The sequence below is a fragment of the Xiphophorus couchianus genome, chromosome 24 (genome assembly GCF_001444195.1).
Source record: "Xiphophorus couchianus chromosome 24, X_couchianus-1.0, whole genome shotgun sequence".
Lineage (NCBI taxonomy): Eukaryota > Metazoa > Chordata > Actinopteri > Cyprinodontiformes > Poeciliidae > Xiphophorus > Xiphophorus couchianus.
This window is the reverse complement of record NC_040251.1, coordinates 8,548,612-8,567,564: the sequence shown is the minus strand read 5'-3', so window position 1 is coordinate 8,567,564 and position 18,953 is coordinate 8,548,612. Positions and strand designations below refer to the sequence as shown.

Here is an 18,953-nt window from a genome sequence, read left to right as displayed (position 1 = left end):
GCATTTTTTTTTACTTCTTACTTGGAACGTTAGCATTTTACTATGTTTGCTAGTAAATGTTTTAGACATATATTAGAACAAGATAGAACTCATATTAGATAACATTAGCGGTAGTTACGGTAACATTTTATCCAACATTAGCTAACATGCTCTGTTAGCATGTTAGCTAATCAGTAGCAAACTTCAACTTTGCTTTCAGAAATTCTATGAAGTTAGATAATTAGTTTTTGCTAATATCCGCCTAACTTAAGTTATGATGCGTAACCATGGCAATAAGGTTGTTTTAGTTACGTTTTTTAACCTTGAAGGAGTTTCAAATGAGGCTACATGGATGCATAGCAGGACCAAAGAACAGAAGGAAGGAAGAAGTTCAAACTGTCTCCTCCATTGATTTTATCCCCGACTTCAGCGTCTCTGCTTGGCTTTAGGACACGTTGCTGTGGAATATTGACGGTACTGCGCTGATAACATGTTCTAAAGCGTTTTTCACACTGTCCACAGAATAACCATACACCACAACTCTTATATACTCTTATATACTTATATACGCTTGGAATATACTAGTTTCATTTAGTTTCCCTTTGGGATTAATAAAAGTTGTTTTTTTATTGAATTGAATAGATAGCACTTTCCTTTATTCTAATTGCAATTCTTTTATTTTCAAAAATGCCAAAAAGTTGGCATATAGTAGCAGTAGCATGTTAGCTAAACTGAATTGGCTTCTTCCATTTTGCTAACTGAAATGTATGTTTTATAGTTAGATAAAATACAGCACGTGTACTGAACATTAAATTTTGGATAACTTAAACTATCAAGGCTAAAACTAAAGTAACTTCTGTGTTCCAGTTAAAATGCTAACTTTAGCAGTCTAGTTCATTTATTACCTAAATATCCACTTATAGCAGCAAGATGCTATCTTTATGTGAAAGATAGCATAATTTCCTAACACCTGCATGCTAACAGTACAAGCTATATTAACATCAAGTTCTATACTTAATAGCATTTAGCCAAGAACCAAATATTACCAACAAGTTGTATTGTAATCAGGCTAATTTTAGGTATAAAAAGTAAGAAATTATCCTTTAAAATCAACATTTTTCTTTGGTTTGAAAATTTATTTAGCTGTTATTTTCATCAGACATGAATGTTTACAGAAAAATAAAGAAGATTTGAGGTGTACAATATGTGCCTGAAAGCAAAACTTTGCTCTTTAGTCAGTGTTATTGGAGAGATCAAAGATGCTGAGCAACATGTTAGGAAGCTGTGTTTATTTTCACAAGCCATTCAACTGATCTTTATAACATTAACTTCAATTTCTGGAATGTTAGAAGATAAGAAGGCAGGAAAGAAAAGGGGGGAGAGGAGCATCAGTTCACGGTTGGCACAATAGCAGGAAAGGACCAGGCTCTAAAGAGGTCAAAGGTCAGGATAGACTGACTTTGAGCAGCATTTTTCCACAAGTTCATCAGCAGAAATTTGATGACGGATTGATTTTATGGCACTCTAAACAGCGATAAATCATAGGAAACAATATTCCTAGAGGCATCAATTTTATTCATTTTTAAAACAAAGCGATATGGAAAGGTATAAAGGCATAAAAACAATAAATATCTATAAATATGAGTTAAGACGGGCGTTTATCACAGAAACGCGTTGACAGTTACAGGATGAACGGCTTCCTCGTTCTAAACAGATCCCTTTCTGCTAAGTCAGAAAAATATATAAGAAATGCACTTTCTGACTTTAGCTGAAGTTTAAAAAAATTTAACTTTAGGACACTAACAAAAAATAAGAAACCATTAGTTTTGGATGCTACAACGATAAGATATATTAATAGTGTAAATATCACTCACTGACAATAAAAACCCAACTTTTAGATAGATTAATTTTGATAAAGACGACAGCGTTCTGTGTTTCAACAGAGATCAAAAGTTTCAGTTTGGACCTGACTGGCCTTCTGTAAGGTCACATGTTCACCAGCGTCGTACAAAGAGTTCAAGGATTTATTCATACACATAAAAACACGTTTAATTCTTCAACAGGCACATGAGAAATGAGATATTCCAGTTGGTTCTGTTGGCTTTTCACCTCCACCAGAACCTAAAAGTGCAACTTGACTGTTCTTTCTTCCAAAAACAAACAGAAGAACAAAACCACATACAAACTACGACAATGGATCCTCCAGATAATGCAAAAAGTGTTTGATTATAGCTTATGTTTTCTGACAGTTTCCTAATTTTGCTGTGAAAGTGTTTTTATTTTGGGCAAAAAAATTCAAAATGTAATTTTAAACAGTTTGACTAATTAATTGCTGATTATCAGATGTTTGCAAAATTATTGGACAAATGATGCAAACTGTAAAACACACAAATGACAAAAATGCAACAAAAAAAATGCTGCAACTCCTGAAAATGGAGGAAAAAGTGAAAATGCAGCAAAAAATTAATATAAAGTAAAATGCACATTTTCTTCCTTAGAGTTTCTTCTAGACATCTAATTTAAATCATAAAATCTTTACTTGGAATCTGAGTTGGTGGTTGATGCCCCCTAGTGGTCTGGAGCATTTCTGTTTTGTGACGTTTGGTAGTTTCAGTTGTTTTTGTTTCGCCATTTGTGGCATTTTTTCTTCCACTGCAACATTTTTCATTTGCATTTGTTTTTCTATTGCAGTTCATTTTGTCGTTTGCACCTTCTGGCCGTTATAGATGAGTGAAGAACAGCTGAACAAATGGATTAACAGACGGTCAAACAGAGACATGGGTGGATAAAAAGGGATAAATTGATGTACTGATGGATAAGTAAACCAGCAGATGAGCAAACAAATGATTAAACAGACAAACGAATAAATCGATTGACTGGACAAACTGATTGAATAACGGGTGAAAGAATAAAATGCAGAAGCTGACGGGTCATTACAAATAAAAACAGTAATAAAAAATTTTGTAATTTCCACTAAAAAACAACAACTCAGAAATCCATTTTTAAAAATTTTTTCTAGTAAATTTTTGACTTCTCAAACTCAAAAATGTTCATGTTTCTCTAGAACATTTCGAGCTTAATTTCAAAAACTTTTTTGACTTTCAAACTAAAAAAGTTCTATTATTTTGCTTTTCAAGATGAGATTAATATAAAAATTTCAGATTTTTTTCCATCATATTTTTGACTTTTCAAACTCAGAAATCTCCATGTTTTAGCAGATAATTTCTGAGATTAATTTGAAATCTTCTGTTCTTAGTATTGTCAGTGTATCAGGCGTCGCTGGCGGGCAGCAGCGGCTCCTTGGAGTGGTCGTTGTACATGAAGGTCTGCTCGATGTTGAAGTCGGCCGGCAGGTGGCCTTTGTGTAGCTCCATGTGCGACGACACCAGCTTGAGGGTGGAGAAGTAGAGTCCGCAGACGGTGCAGCGGTACATCAGGGCGCCGGCGTGCGTCTTCAGGTGGCAGATTATGGTGGATCGGCCCCTGAAGAACCGCAGGCACACCTTGCACTGGTACGGCTTCTCTCCGGTGTGGATCCGCAGGTGGTAGGTGAACTCCCCCGAGTGGGCGAAGCGTTTGCCGCAGTAGCGACAGCGGTACCACTTCCCGCGGACGCCCCCGTCCATGGCGGTACTGTCCTGCCCCGCCGCGGGCGGGAAGCCTAGCTTCTCCGGCACGCTGAAGCCGATTGCCATCCCCAAACCCAGGTTGATCTTCGAGAGGCCGCCGACGTCGCGTGGAGACGAGGAAGAGGAAGATGGAGGACAGTCCAGGGAGTGGTCGGCTTTCCGCTTGCCGAGGCAGCCGCCGCCGTCGTTCAGGGACTCTGAGGTGTGCATTGCGAGGTGGAGCTGGAAGGCAGAGGAGGAGACGAACGTCTGTGGGCACAGGAAGCAATGCATCTCCTCCGCTTTGTGCGCCAGACGCTGCTTCTCCTTAGCGGCCGCCTCGTCGGCATGAGCTGCCATGTGTCTGTCCAGCAGGGGGCGCTCTACGAAGCAGCAGGCACAGTGAGGGCAGGTGAAGACGGGCAGGGAGAGGTGGGCGAGGGCGTGCCACAGCAGGGAGCAGAGAGAGAGCTGAGGCTGGTGGCAGACCCCACAGGTCAGGGTCTGCAGACACACGTGGCTCAGCAGGTGGTCTCTGAGCGTCTGGGGAGGAACAGAAGCACAAAAATAACCATAAAGCCTTAAAGGTGACCCACTATGGTTCCTTGAACAGGGTAAGATAGGTCTATGAGCGGCATAAAGCATGTTTATTACATTTTTTCTGCACAAATCATTCTTATAGAGATTTTAGTCAGAATGAGCTGTTTTAGGCATCTTGTCATTTTAAATCCAAATTCTTCTGGCCACGCCCTCAACTCAATGTTTAAAATGGCTGCAAATTGAAGAGCAGAAGTGGCGCCTCCTGCACAACCAACAAGAATGCAGTAAGTGGTTTCAGGATGGCAAGTCAACAACAAAACAGCCATTGTATAACAGATGCAGCGATTAAACCAGCTGACCAAATGTGCTCCTGTTGCTAGGTAACGGGGGAAACTGCCATTCGTGACGTTACAATCGGGATCTTTTTGAATTGAATAATTTTTCAGACTCCAAAAAACATCTGGTTGTAGAGGCAGTACAAACCCAAATGGAAGTACAAAAACATGCAAAATGAGAATTTTGCAAAACATGTAAAAAATTTAATTAAAATTTTTGTTTAATTAAAAATGTAAATAAACATTAATAAAAATTTCTTTTATAAATTCAATTTTAAAAATCTTATTTTGATTGTGTCTTTTTTACTTATTCTTATGGGTAAAAAATCCTTTTAATAAATAGTCTGCTTGTATCCAGATGTTGGGGGGAAGAAAAAAAAACAAAACAAGGTATACTTCTATGAACATTTTTCTCAATTATTTACCACTTTATTTTATTTTATCACAAAAAACTCCAACAAAACCCATTAAATTTTGTCTTAATATATTTCACATGTCTATCTTTAACATTTACCTGGAAGTCCTTGCTGAGGGTTTTGGTGCACACCGCACACTTCAGCTCTGAGCCCTGTCCGCTGCTCATCAGCGCCCCCTGCGGGATGCTGTAGGTAGCGGCCGTCTGGTGGTGGTGGCGCAGCAGTTTGCTCTGGCTGCAGAACTCCTGCCGACACATTTCGCAGGAGAAGAGCTGAACGCTGACGTGGGCGAGGGAGTGGGCCACGGCGGCGGCCCGGTCCGGGAACGAGGCGCCGCACAGCCGGCAGAGGCCCAGCTCCGTCAGGTGAGCCTCGGCGTGTCGCTTCACCACGGCCGGGTCTGCAGGGAGCGGCGCAGAGCAGGCTTTACACGACAGCTGGTTTCTGCTCACCTGCAGGAGAAAAACACACCAAAAAAAACGCATACAAAATCAAGCAGTTGCTTCTGCTCCGTTGACCTTTAACCCTCAAAGGAAACTTTAAATTGACTTTAGGTTCCAAAATTTCGATGGCGGATTAGGGTCATTGTAGAGAGAAATTTCTTTTTTGTAAATTTACGCCAAAAAGACCCTCGTAATTTGTAGATTAATTTCTGAAATTTTATAGAATTTTCGTTTCTTTCCTGACTTTCAAAAGTTGAAATTTTTCGACTTTTTAACTGACAAAATTTACAAAAGTCAAATTCAAACTTTCCAAAAGTATTTTTTTGCTTTTAAACTTCCTTGTTTAGTTTTATTTTTCAAACTTAGGAATTTCAGTTATTTCTAGACAACTTCTGAAATTTATATCAGACATTTTTCTAGCAATTATTTATCTTTTCAAACTCAGAAATCTCCAAAAAGTTCTAGAAAATGTCAGATTAATCTCAAAACTTCCTTGTTTTTTTAAATCTCTTTTTTAATCCAATTAATCATAAGTGTGGTGGTAATCTGTCACTAAGCAACAAACCGTGTTTACCAGGCCGCTCCTGCTCCCTTCGTCTCTTGCGCCGTTCTCCACACACACCAGATCATCTTCCTCATCTTCCTCCTCCATGTAGGTCTCATCGTCGCTCAGCTCGATTATTTCTCCAGCCAGCTGTCGCCACTCCTCTTCCTCCATCTCACCTTTACTCTCCCTCACTTCAACCTCCTCAAACATCAGCACACAGTCTCCCTGTTTGCTCGTCACCGGCGCCCCCTGCAGGCCGGCTGGAGGCTCTCCAGAGGAGGAGGTCGGCGCTTCGGGTCCGAGCTGAGCGGAGGAGTCCGGGAGGGAGCAGAGGTCAGAGGGCGCAGGGTTGCATCGCGTCACGCAGTCGTTGCAGCTCTGCTCGGTTTTCAGCTTCAGCGCTGGGCGGCTCGGCATCTGTCCGTAACCGATGTGGGACTGGAAGTCTTCGGCCTTCAGGTCCAGAGTCAGACCTGCTTCCTGGGTTTCTAACCTGCCGGTTCTTGGTTGGAAGAGAGCAGAGAGGGGCAGTAACTAGTTACATTTACTTGAGTAATTTTATTATAAAGTATTTCTACTCTCTTACACGAGTAAAATTTCTGGATTTTCTTCCCACTGAATGAAAACCAAACATGTTTTAACCAAAAATTCACCAGACACAGAAACGCACCTGCAGTTTCTGTTAAAGTTTCAGTTTTATTTTGAAAGAAACTGATTTAGAAAAAAAATATTTTGCCTGATTTGATTTTTTTGTTACTTACATGAATTATTGTAATTTTCATTGTTAAAATACCAGAATTTCCACTTAACTTTATATTTTGATCTGTCTGATGACACAATTTTTAAATATTACATTATTGATCGTTTGATCAGTTACTCAGTACTTCTGTCGACTTTTTACCAAATATTTTTTACTCGAGTAATTTCTTGGATGGATATTTTTTACTTTTACTCAAATACAATTTTTGTGTTCTCTACCTACCTCTGGAAAAGAGGTGAAGGAGCTGCGGCGGGTGTCGGCGCCGCAGACTGACCGACCGATGAGGAGAGGGAAGAGCAGGACGCTGCGGAGGAGCACAACGATGGATCAGAGGTCGCACCGCCGCCGATCAACCCCGAGTCCAGCGGCAGCTCTCCGTCTCGACCCGCTTTAGCAGAAACCTGCAAGTCCGGAAAGGTGGCGTGGCACGCCCGCACCAGCTCTCCGACGCCGAGCCTCTCCGCCAGCTCGTACAGCACGCCGACGTCGATGAGGTCGATCAGGATCTCCCCGGTATAGACGAACGTCAGAACCTTCTCGAAGTTGGCCGGCGAGACAAACTCCAGCGAAAACGCTGGCGACATCGTGGTCGGCGCCCGGCTGAACAGGTTGTGAAAGTACGTGCCGGCGCAGGCCAGCACCGCGCGGTGCGCCGCAAACGTTCGGCTGCCGACCTGCAGGAACACGTCGCAGTACTGACGTGTCAGCCGGCAGCGGTTGAGCTCCGCCAGCAGGGTGGCGGCGTGGCCGGGACCCTTCAGCTGGATCCGCATCCCTGCTGCCGCCGCTGACCTCCTACTGACCTCCTGGAGAAAAAAACGCACAGAGGTGAGCTCATCACTGCAGCAATTCTTCCCTAAAAGCTGATTTATTATGCAGGGTTAATTAATCAACTATGAACATAATCATCAGCTAATTTAGTAAATGATTAATTGTTAACTGCAGAATATAAGATGAAAAATTACCAATTACTGAAAGAACAACACACTCAATGCAGTAATTAAGCCAAAACTGTATAAAAATAAAAACATTTTACATTTAAGATCAATAAAAGCATGTTTGTAGATTTATTCTATCCAGAACTCCTCAAATATCATTTTAGTTTCAACTGGTTCAAATTCTATAGAAAAATAAATTAATTAAAAAAAATCTTATACAATATATTTATTGAGAAGTTGAGCAGAAAGTGCTGAAAGTTTCACGTTAAACATATTTCTTTTGCTGAAGATGCATTCTTTGCTAGAAATGTTCAAGTGTTCACCAAAAGAACGCCGTCATTGCATATCAGACAATAAAACGTTTATTTTATCGTTTAAAAAAATGAAATACTTTTGCATCATTTACGCATTCCTAATATTTTATAAAAAGACTTAAATGCGCAAATTTTTACCCAATTGATCGATTTATTCCCAACCTCTAACAGTTAAACACTTCTGTACATATCAATGGAAAGTTGAGTGGAGAGAAAAACTGACGTGGAAAAATATGCAAGGATAATTAACTGCAATTTGACCTGATTGTAAAGCAAAACGCATTCTAGAATTTGTGGGAGATTCATCAGAAGAAAAAAAAAGTATTTTAAGCACTTAAATGTGGCACTACTGAAAAGTATTTCTGTTTATATATATTCAGTACTTATGTAACCTTCCTCACTCGTCACAGCACCAGCTTCACCTTCTTCACTAGTATGACACAGGATAAATCACTCTTCACAATGTGACTTCTAATTGAATGCAAGTGGCCCCACAGCTCCACCAGCATTCCTCAGAATCCTGGTGGGGGAAGCCGGGAGAGCGCCTGAAGGACCCGCTGCATGCAGTTTCTCATCACGCCACTAGGTGGTTCTAAACATATGCATCGATTAAAAATCTCATCACAAATACATATTATTAATTATTATTATTATTATTGTTTCGGGCAAAATTCAATCATCCTATCCATATACACACATTTTTCTCTCTGTTACACTTAGTCAAGGCTCTTTTTGCATGAATTACTGCACTTAAAATAGTCTGGATTAGAAACAGGGGCTTCAGATTACTTCATTAGTGGCTCTTCAGCTCGACTTTCTCTTGACATGATCAAACCTCAGATTCTCAGTGAGGTTTAGGTCCGTCCAGTTGGCTGATTTCTTTATAATATTTATTTATAATAAATCAGCCCAGTATCGGTTCTTTCAGCGCGCTGATGCCAAGTTCTGCTCGGAAATGAAACCAGAACCTCCATAAAGCTTTTCAGGAGAGATATTGCTCCAAAATTAAATACAGTGGACCAAAAACAGCTACAGCAACAAGCCTCACCTATACAACATAACCAGTAATTAATACTTAAATTAAATCTATACAATATATGAGCTTCACTTTTAAATATAAACTGATATAAATCAATGTTTATAGAACTCGATCTGCAGTTTTGAATAAAACTAACGGAGCTCAGACACATCCAGACATCTCCGCTCACAAACACCTCAAACCCGCCGCTTAAGCTCAGTTTACGTCAATAAAACATCATTATCATTGTTATTGTCATTACTATTATTGTCATTATTAAGACTCACCCATTAGAAACAGCGTCTAAGCTCAGAAAAGGCTCCTGTTTTCCTTTGTTTTCAAACAGACTCAGGTGGCTCTCCACGTTAATTATAGCACAGTTTTGACCAGCAGTCGCACATTTATGACGTATGACGCTACGGCTGGACCGGAGAAGTCGCCCTCTACCGTCTGGAGGTGGCGCTGCAGACAAAAAAGCAACCGAAAGAAAGAACGAACATGGCTTCAGAGAAACAGCGAAGGAATTTATTTCAGTCTATGGCCTGTTTCACAACAAACCTCAGAGAAAAATACCTGTTTATCTTTAGACACAAACTCTTTTATAGACCTCTAGACATCACATATACCGAATTTGACACTCCACAACATATATCTCTAAATTTCAAAACAGATTTTTTTTTCACACACACTTTCCTTATGTGGTTTTCTTTAGTTTGTGACCTCGACTATGGCTGGGTGATAAATTGATTTTATTGATTAATCGAGTTTTTGTTTTACTTTTGAAGATTTCAGTTTTGTAAAACGTTTTTTTTTTTTTACCGATGCATTCCTTCAGTTCAGACTGATCTCAGCAACCAAAGCAGCCATCTTGTTTGGCAGGAGTGTTTTAAAGCTTCTATTTATTTTGACTTTGAAATCAGGTCAGCTCTACAATGAAATATTAAGGCCAGCCTAAGTGATAGAATAGCGTCTTTATTCTGCTATTATTATAATTATATTGTCATAATTAAACAATTTTAAAAATCTCTAGCCTGGCTCTAACACTCACAGAAGGGATGATAAAAGTCAGTTTATAGATATTTTCAAGAATCTATAATTTCTTTTTTAGAAAAGAAAGCGAGCCTCAACAGTCGTGTTCCATACTTCTCCTTATTTGATTTCCAGTGTAATGCCTCAAGAATAATAACATTTTTGTCAATAAACTCCTTAAAACCACTAACAGCCTCCATAATAAACAAAAACGACCAACATACGAGGAAATTCAATTCAGAAGGGCAAGATTACAAACTGTGAAGGGAAAGACAAACAAAACAATCCTGTTATTGCTAATAAAAACTGTTTTTATTTTCATTTAAGTCATGAGTAATTCACATGATTCACAAAGTGTCCCAAACTGCTCCGTACTTGACTTTTTAAAACCATGAGATCAATACACAACAGTAATATAAATGTGAGTAGCATCTTCATGTAGTCGTCTCTGCGATCCAGAATAAAATGTTTCAACACGTGGTTACATACTGCATGTTCACATCTGCTCACTGCGCTTCGTGGAATGTACGGCAATAAGAAATTATAAAAGACAATGAAAAACAAACCCAACATATTTTCAACAAAACTTTTTTTTTTTTTTTTTTACAAAGCTGTGTCCCTTTGCGTTTTCGCTGAACATTGCAGGATAGATTTTGCATCTCTGGTTGGAACAAAGATTTCGTTTTTCTAGCTGTATTTTCTCTGCCGATTCGTTTTCAGGTTTTGTTTTTAAAGCCAAAGAAAAACAAAAATTTGGTCCAGTCACAAGAAAAATCCTCAGATGATGAGCGCGCTGTCGGCTGATGCAGTTCACACTTAAAGCTGTTGCTCTTCATCATCACAGCTGGATTATTGCACTTCATCGGGAGGAAGTGGGACTGAAGCAAACAGACTGGCTGCGCTAAGAATGACAGAAGACGGCTACGGCTCTACAGGACGGCATTTCAGCAATACGTTAGTGATCGACTCACCGGATGAATATTGCTTTCACGTTGTTTGATATGTTGTTCAGTCTTCAGTAACTGTTTTTTTTTCTGTCTTTTTCCCTATTACATTGTTTCGTCCCATCATGAACTTCTAGGCGTCCATCCGGTACATCCGGGCTACGACACCCACTTCCTGGAGCTGGTCCGGCCCAGGCTGGCAGTGCTGGAGCGACGGGAGAGGACCGGCGTGGCGGCGGCGGCGGCAGAGGCGGTGGGGGACGCTTCGTTGGAGCATCCGTGTTGGAGCAAAATATCCATGCAGCCTTTGCTCCCGGTTTTTCTGGCGATCATCATGGGCGTCTGACCTTGGCTGTCCTTCGCTTTCACGTCGATTCCATACTGTGAGAGAATAAATACAAGAGGAAACACTTAAAATTCCTTAAAGGGGCAGTTATGTGTTTTGCAGGCATAAAGAGCCATTTTATAGAACCATGTTACCTTCAGTTATTACAAAAATGTTGTAGATATGAAATTTAACTATGTAATTTAACAACTTGAAATTGGGCCTCTGTCTCTTTAAGAAACTCCTGCTCTTTCTGAAACTCCGCCTACATTCCACTGGCTGAATGGTTGCCATGGAGATTAAAGGCTTTCTCAAACATGCATGAAAGAATCAAGGTGACACTAGGTTTGTTTTTAATGAGGGAATAAGATTATAACATGGTATAAAGCTCAAAAACAGTCGACTTTGGATAATATTGCTCCTTTAAGGATTTAATAGTTAATATAGAATAAGAAATTGAGCAAAATCCATTGGATTAAAATCTGTTTTTCTCTTTCTTTTGTTATAAGAGAGCAAAAAGTGCCACAAAAGAAGTTTTTCATTTTATTTTTCTTCTCAGTGAAACTCGATAACTCATAAAAAAACAGCAGCGTTACAGTTCATTTCTGTTGCTTTAAACCTTGAAAAGATGCGGCTCGGCTTCTTTTCTTTTGTTCTTCTAAAAATAAACATTACCAGACATCTAAGGTTTCTTTCAGACTAGCGCCGGGCAGTAAAAACATTAATACACCCACCCAGACGAGAAGCTGGGTCATGACCACGTCTCCCAGCTGGCAGGCGCCGTGCAGAGCCGTACGCGACGGCGTGGCGGCCAGCTGTGCGTTGATTTGCTCCTTGGTGCAGTGGGCCAGAAGCAGCAGCAGCCGGGGCAGATCCCGGTCGGTCACCGCGGACAGGAGCGACGCCGGCACGCTGTCCTCACAGCCCGGCCGTAGAGGAGCAACGAAGGCTCGTTGCTCATACTTTGCCCGGATCCAGGACTCTCGTTCCTCTCTGGTGACACGGAAACATCACAGGACCACACATGAAAACATCAAACAGTGTAGAGAAAACCTCCATGTTCTGGTGAGGAACACACTTTTTATTCTGGTATAATATTTAGTTTTTAAAGATAATTTGCAGACTCAACATGCCACATTTTTTAGCTTTTCAGCAACTAATGCTCAATTTTAAAGAGTTTTTGTACATTTTTGTACTTCCATTTATTTCTCTACTGCTTCTAAAAACAGCCTAAGCATTATAAAAAACAAACATCCAGACGTTTTCTGGCAGCAAGTTTCAAAACCGTTCCAAGAACATAACAATTGTTAAGTCACATTCGACCAGCACTGCGTTACCTAGCAACCCCAGCCGAGTTCTGCTGTTACCTAGCAACCCAAGCTAAGCTCCAGCAAGTTCAGTGAACTGGTTTTACCGCTGTATGTGCTGCACAATGGCTGCTTTTATTTACCCATTTTGGTATTAAAAGGTTTATTTACCAAACTGAAGCTCTAAGCCATGTTGGTTAGTTGTTGGTTTGGTTCAACCCACCGTGTTGCGTTCGGCGTGGGTTTGGTCCGGCCCTGGGTGCAGCTCTCCCACACGCTGTTGGCCATGTGGTTTCCGATGGCAGCCAGAACCTGTGTGAGTTCCCCCGGCCAGTCGTCCAGGTCCAACGAGCGAACGCGAGACAGGTGGGTCCCCAGGTTCCGGTGGATCCCCGAACACTCGATGCAGATGAGGGCGCCCAGGTTCAGACTGGCCCAGGTGGGATCTGCAGGGACAAGAGAGGTGAGTCTGGTTGCAGCACTGAAGCAAAAACATAACACTGCAAAAACACAAAATATTACCCAGTACTTTTGGTCTACTTTACTTACAAGTAACTTTTCATCATGTTAAATGAGCTTGTTTTAGGTTAATCTCTTCATTTTGATAAATAAAAAAAACTAGTTCCACTTATAACACGTAGAAAATGTCTTGGTTTAAGTCAAAAAATCTATCAGTGGAAGTAGAACTAAAAAAAAAAACATTATTAAGGAATTCATGACTTAAAATAAGGTTTTATATCAGTGGTGTCCAAACCTTTTGCAATGAGGTCCCAAGTCATTAAACTAAAATAACTTGGAGACGCAAAAATAGTTTTTAAAAAAATTATAGCATTTTTAAAATAAAATTTGAGGCCATTTTTATTTTACCTGCTCAATAATTATTCAAATTTAAATTCAAAAATATTTTATTGATCCCAAAGGGAAATTAAATGTTGTTGTTATTCATATTAATATTTTTTCAGATTCTTCAAGTAGAGAGTGATGGATGTTGGCAGGAAAGATCTCCTGTAGCAGTCTGTATTACAGCAAATTTGAAGAAGTCTCTGACTGAAAACATTCTGTTTTCCCAAGACAGTTTCATGAAGATGAAAACAACAAACAAAACAATTCTGATTTTAGTCAAATGAAGAAAATGGTCAGATTTTTGTAGAAAATTGGTTTATAATTGGTTTACAGTTTATAATTTTTTGGCTTGATTGTTTTCTTATACGAGAAATAAGATTCGCTTTTGGGAAAAAGTGAGTCAACATTTATGGTTCTAGTTAGTCTAAAATTAAGTTGAATGAAACAACCTTGTTAATAAATGGGAATCTATTTTTTGTGCCTAATATTTTTAAGAAGATGTTATTTATCTGTAAAAAATTTTTAAAAAGTGTCTATCTGCAGCAACCACCTACGCTTGCAGGCCAGATTTGCTCAATTTGGGCCACCAAAAATCCCCCAGAGGGCCGCAAATGGCCTGCGGGCCGCACTTTGGACACCCCTGTCCTATAACTAGCTGAAAAGTTACTTGTAAGTTAGTTTTCTATTATCTGACAAGTACTAAGATCTTTGTTCTAGAAATACTTGGTAATATTCAGTGTTTTTGCCGTGTTTAAAGTGAACTTACTCGATGCTTCACAGTCCACACACAGGTTGTTTCCTTTGGTGTTTCGGATGGCCTGCAGCGCCACGGCCTCGCTCTGACTGCTCCTCCGTGCCTGGCCACAGAAAGTATCACTCGTTTCAGTCTCACAAGGCACAAAACTGGGCGACATTTGACCTCAGAGAAACTGATTTTCTTGTTTTGCTGCAGAAATATATTAATCAGGAGCAAATGTATTTAAATTAGATGCAGAGCTACAAGTTCAGCCACACAGGAAGACAACTGGACACCCATCAGGGTCCAACATGAAGACTAAAGATAAAATAGACCAAAATTACTTGGTAAGGTTTTGTGCTTTTGCAGTGTACCATTATATTACTTGAAAATGGTCTCAATACAACAATATTATCGTTTTTCACAATAACTTCTGGTACAATTTATAGTCTATCTTATGAGACATGCCTCTGCTTTTCTGTTCTTTAGAAAGTACGCATGTTCCAGTGTTTTGGGGAATTATTTCTTTTAAAAAATGTATTTATTTATTTACCTTATTCCTGCCGCTCTCACAGGACTGCAGGCTTGCCAGGATCTGGCTCTCTATTGCTGTCACCCAGGAATCTCTCTCCTCCAGGCTCTGCGCCTCAAAGTGCCACATTTGGCCGGTAGAGGAAACTATAATAAAATCTGCATTCTCTTCCTCTGCAAGTACAAGGAAACAAATACAACTTTTGGTCACATGTGCACAAATTGGACACGGTTATAGTGGGATAATCTGTGGAGATTTATCAAAAACAAACACAAAATGGCTTAAAGTCTGAGAGGTGAAGAACGAAAGATGTTGGGGTTATTTGGATGAACACATGCTTGGGATGGTTGGGATGGAAAGACTCTGCACCCTCATGTGTTACCTGTCTTATTAATGTTTCTCAAGCTACCAAAGCTCTTTAATTTCCACATTTTGCGTTTGGCTGCAGAGCGAGAGAAACGCAGAAGGGAAAAGAAAAAAAAGAGAAACAGAGAGACGGGAAATAAGCTGTCAAGAAATCTTAACAGATATTTGATAATCCATTTTTAGACTGGAACGACAGACAGTTAGGAACAAGCTGTTTATAGTAAAACAAAATAATCTGTAGTGTGCAGTAAAGCAGAAAATTTCCTAAATGTTCAGATAATTTCGCCAGAAAAGCGACATTACCATCAGCTTGGCCAACAGCTGCATCCCCTTTCTGATTCATGCTCTTCTTCCTCCTGTTCTTCTTCCTGTCAGTCATGGGAGACGCTTGGCCCGGATCTTTTCCAGCCGTCCCTTCAAGGCCGTCTGACATTAAAAAAGGAGAAAAGAAAATAATCAGTTGCTGTGGCGGTGGCAGACATTCGAGGTTGAATCTGGTGCGCTACACTTGCCAACACTTTGTGCTTTAGCGGACAGCGATGAAGGGCAGCGCTGCAGTCCTCTCTCGCCCCCTTGTGGCGACAAAGCGCCGGGCCGCTCGTCGGCGACGGACAGAGTGGACGGACACAACTGAGGAACTGAGAAAACGTGAAGATTTTCTGTTTATCATGTAGTAAGAACACATTTCACCTAGAGAATACACTGCAAAAACACCAAATCATACCAAGTATTTTTAGTCTAGTTACTTAGAACAAAACAAACTTACAAGCAACTTTTTAGCTTGTTTTCATTCAATAATTCCTTAATATTGATTTTAAAAAGTACTGGCTCCACTTGCAGATTATTTCAATTATAACGTGGGAAAAATGTCATGTTATAAGTGAAATAATCAGTCAATGGAAATAGTAGTTTGTCTTAAATGTTTCTTTTTTATAAACAGCAGCCCTCTGTAGGTTCTGTTTAGCTTCATGTTGCCTCATCAGAAACACTAATAGAGGCACTATATTGTACTTACTATTGTTTTTCATTCATTTATGAATGTAAGTTTCAAACAAAATATTTAGTAAGCAAGCTAAATATTTAATTAGCAATGTAAATATTTTGCTTCAACTAAAATATTTGGTTAGCAAGATAAATATTTAGGCTGCTAACTGAATAGTTAGCTTTAAACTGCGACATTTATAAATGAATGAAAAATATGGCAAAAATATGACTTTAAAGAATGAATCTGTCTTTTTTCTTTTATGACAGACTAAATAAACCAAATTATTGCTGTTAAACTTTGACTGTGTAACTTTACAAATAGCATCCATCCTTCTCTCAGTGACTGTTGGCGTAACGATTGCCATTAGTTTAGATTTTTGTTGTTGGTTTGTTTCTTTTCCCATAGAAAAAAAGTTTGCTAGACTATGTTTCTTTTCTTTGTCAGAAAGTTTTCTAAAATGTAGTTTGTTTCTTTCGAAAGAAATATTTAAGAAAAGAGAAAACATGGAGTGTTAAGTTACGCAATATTTAAAACTAAACGAGGTATTCAGTTACAAAATTCTGCCTTAATACCAAGAAATATTAATTAAAAGTATTATAAGCATCTGTTTAATGCCCAGCTGAGTTGGCTAACTGATTCGGCGTACCAGTGCTGGTGCCGTCAGCTGCGGCCGGCTCCTTGCTGATCCCGTTGACTCCAGGTAAAGCCGCCGGGGGAACAGCTGAGGGTCCGGCAGGTGCGACGGCTCTCGGCGGGCGTTTCCCAGGAACTTTAACCGTCACACGGAGCAGGTCGATCTCCTTCCCGTGGGTGTTCTGTGTGTAGTCCTGTGATGGATGAGATGTTAAATGTTTTTACTTCGTTTAGCGACATGTTAAGGTTCTGTGAAATGGTGCCAAGATAAAACTTGGGGTGTCCAAACGTTTGGTCACACAGACCAAAGTCGTCGAATCAGATGTTAAAATTAAGCAAATAAAGTCAATTTTTCTTTCTTTTTTAAGAAATGGATGATATTCATTGCAGATCAAAAACTTAAAATTAAAAAAGACCCAGACCGTGATGCATATATGCACAGGGCGGCCATCTTGTTTGACTAGTGAGTTTTAGAGCTTCTTTTATTTGGACTTTGCATTCAGGTCAACTCTATGACAGAATATACAATTTTCTTTTAAATCAAAATAATACAGAAATATAGCTTTAAAATTGCCAGAATATAGTCGGAATATTAAGAGAATTTTACACCAACATGTAAAATAGCAAAAAATTAATTTCTCATTAAAACAACTTTTCTCTTGTAATTTTCTTCTGCCTTTATTCTGATCATTTTATGACTATATTCTCGTAATTATGTCATTGTGCAACTCACAGATAGGATGATTGAAATAAAAGCCACTTTTTACATTTTTTTTAATGTCATTTGTAATTTTTTTTTCTTTTTATTAAAATTTGGCATGAAAAAAACCTGAGATTTTACTTTTACACCGTATTGCCCAGCGCATGTGTGTATAATATTATTTTTTTAAACAATATGCCAAATGTTTGTTTTTATAACGACCCAGCTACATGTTAACAAGATCTCAGAAAAATAATGAACTCTAGAAACATAGATATTTTTTCAAACTCTTAATTTCTCCCCTTCCAGTTCTGCCTCAACACCCTCAAAGTTGCATTTACAATTTAAACACAACCAACAGGGATTCTAGATGTCAAATTTGCTCAGATTTCTGTGTATAATATTCTGTATATAAAATATAAATTATTCAACAAACAATTTGGAGCCTTTTTTGCAGAATCCTTTCTATAAAATCAATAAGAGTTCAAATCTAGAGCTGCACAAAACGAGGATGTGTCCTCTAACGTGTCGTTGCGACTGTAAATCTGCAGATAAGCGCTCTCCAGAGGCGGCTGCTGATGCTTTACGGCTGTATTGATCAGGGCTGGACGCTGTTTTTCTTACACTGGAGCTGGAGTGATAAGACAGCGTGCCATTGTTGGACAGGGTGACGTATTTCTTCTTCCACTCCTTATTCAGAGAGTTGCCACTCCTCTTGAACAGGATGCCCTGATGAAAACAGACAATTGCAGATTTAGCATGACACACGGTCTGGCTAAATTTAACTAGTGCCTTCAAAGCAGCTCAGAGTTTCTGTATTAATAGAAACACGCTGGGGAAAGGTTAGGAAAGATGAAACTGAAAGCTGCTGTGAAAAGCAGATAAATTAATTTTGGTTCCCTTCTGTCTGAAAAGGGAACTGGAATATATTATTTAGTTCCTCTGAGTTCTGTATTTTTGTTTGTAAAGAATACAGCCACAGTTAGTTATCGATTAATCAATAATTCTGATGAATAACCATCAGAATAATCAATTAATTGACAATTCTCAATTAATCGGATTAAAAAACTGCCTCACTGCTAGGCCTGTCACGATAGCAAATTTTGCTGAGCGATTAATTTTCTCAAAAAAATTATTGCGATAAACGATAATATTGTCTGAAGACCTTTTTACACTGATTTAATAGAAATGATGTAATAATGCATGTGATTTCCTGCCAAAGATAGATACACTTTATTTTCAAAAGAATATTTAACACTGGAGCTGATAAACTAAATAAACAAAACAACCAAAAACAAAATGGATTCTCAGTCTCCATTAACAAAACATGTACTTGATAAAAACTAAACAACATAAAGCCAAAGTGGAAATAAATACTGCATTCAACCAAAAGAGTGCAGATTATGAAGTCTGTATATCATGTTGCCCTTCAGTAATAATTAGATTTAAATAGAGAAGATGGACACATCGACTACATGATGCAATAGTTCACACTACATGATTTTTTGCTCCTATTTTTCCCCTTACAACAATCTTAGAACGTTGGTCTTTCTAAGACTGTGTGGTGTGTTATGGTAGATCGTCGTAGATCTGGGGTTTTCCCCGACTGGGAGCTTTAACTCAGCCTGTTGAATGTGACAGGCAGCCAATCAGAA

General features: G+C 39.2%; 2 protein-coding genes across 6 annotated transcripts in view; both read right to left on the bottom strand.

The window, feature by feature from the left end:
- Positions 1–1,105: 1,105 nt before the first annotated feature.
- Positions 1,106–9,308, bottom strand: zbtb39 (zinc finger and BTB domain containing 39). Its single transcript, XM_028011680.1, has 5 exons — positions 9,186–9,308; positions 6,851–7,434; positions 5,896–6,370; positions 4,977–5,330; positions 1,106–4,130 (listed from the first exon to the last, which is right to left on the bottom strand). The coding sequence occupies exons 2-5, from the start codon at positions 7,399–7,401 to the stop codon at positions 3,249–3,251; spliced, it is 2,262 nt and encodes a 753-aa protein (XP_027867481.1). The 5' UTR covers positions 7,402–7,434; positions 9,186–9,308; the 3' UTR covers positions 1,106–3,248.
- A 909-nt stretch (positions 9,309–10,217) lies between these two features.
- agap2 (ArfGAP with GTPase domain, ankyrin repeat and PH domain 2) overlaps positions 10,218–18,953 on the bottom strand; it is a 30,970-nt gene continuing 22,234 nt past the window's right edge. For 3 of the 5 annotated variants that reach the window (XM_028010032.1, XM_028010031.1, XM_028010029.1), the window contains 10 exons: positions 17,923–18,027; positions 16,612–16,792; positions 15,493–15,618; positions 15,284–15,406; positions 14,997–15,056; positions 14,636–14,787; positions 14,113–14,203; positions 12,727–12,949; positions 11,931–12,189; positions 10,218–11,252 (listed from right to left, as the gene is read on the bottom strand). In XM_028010032.1, coding sequence (XP_027865833.1) covers positions 11,031–11,252; positions 11,931–12,189; positions 12,727–12,949; positions 14,113–14,203; positions 14,636–14,787; positions 14,997–15,056; positions 15,284–15,406; positions 15,493–15,618; positions 16,612–16,792; positions 17,923–18,027 — 1,542 coding nt within the window. In that variant the 3' untranslated portion in view covers positions 10,218–11,030. The remainder of the gene's footprint in view (positions 11,253–11,930; positions 12,190–12,726; positions 12,950–14,112; positions 14,204–14,635; positions 14,788–14,996; positions 15,057–15,283; positions 15,407–15,492; positions 15,619–16,611; positions 16,793–17,922; positions 18,028–18,953) is intronic. The other 2 variants (XM_028010033.1, XM_028010030.1) reach the window with 1 other exon arrangement.

What these genes read in the sequence shown, in the direction of transcription:
- zbtb39 (XM_028011680.1), bottom strand. Translation starts at nt 7,401, where the DNA reads ATGCGGATCCAGCTGAAGGGTCCCGGCCACGCCGCCACCCTGCTGGCG. An exon ending in CCTTCACCTCTTTTCCAGAG is followed by an intron (nt 6,371 to 6,850) that starts GTAGGTAGAGAA and finishes CTTCCAACCAAG; the next exon opens with AACCGGCAGGTTAGAAACCC. An exon ending in AAGGGAGCAGGAGCGGCCTG is followed by an intron (nt 5,331 to 5,895) that starts GTAAACACGGTT and finishes TTTCTCCTGCAG; the next exon opens with GTGAGCAGAAACCAGCTGTC.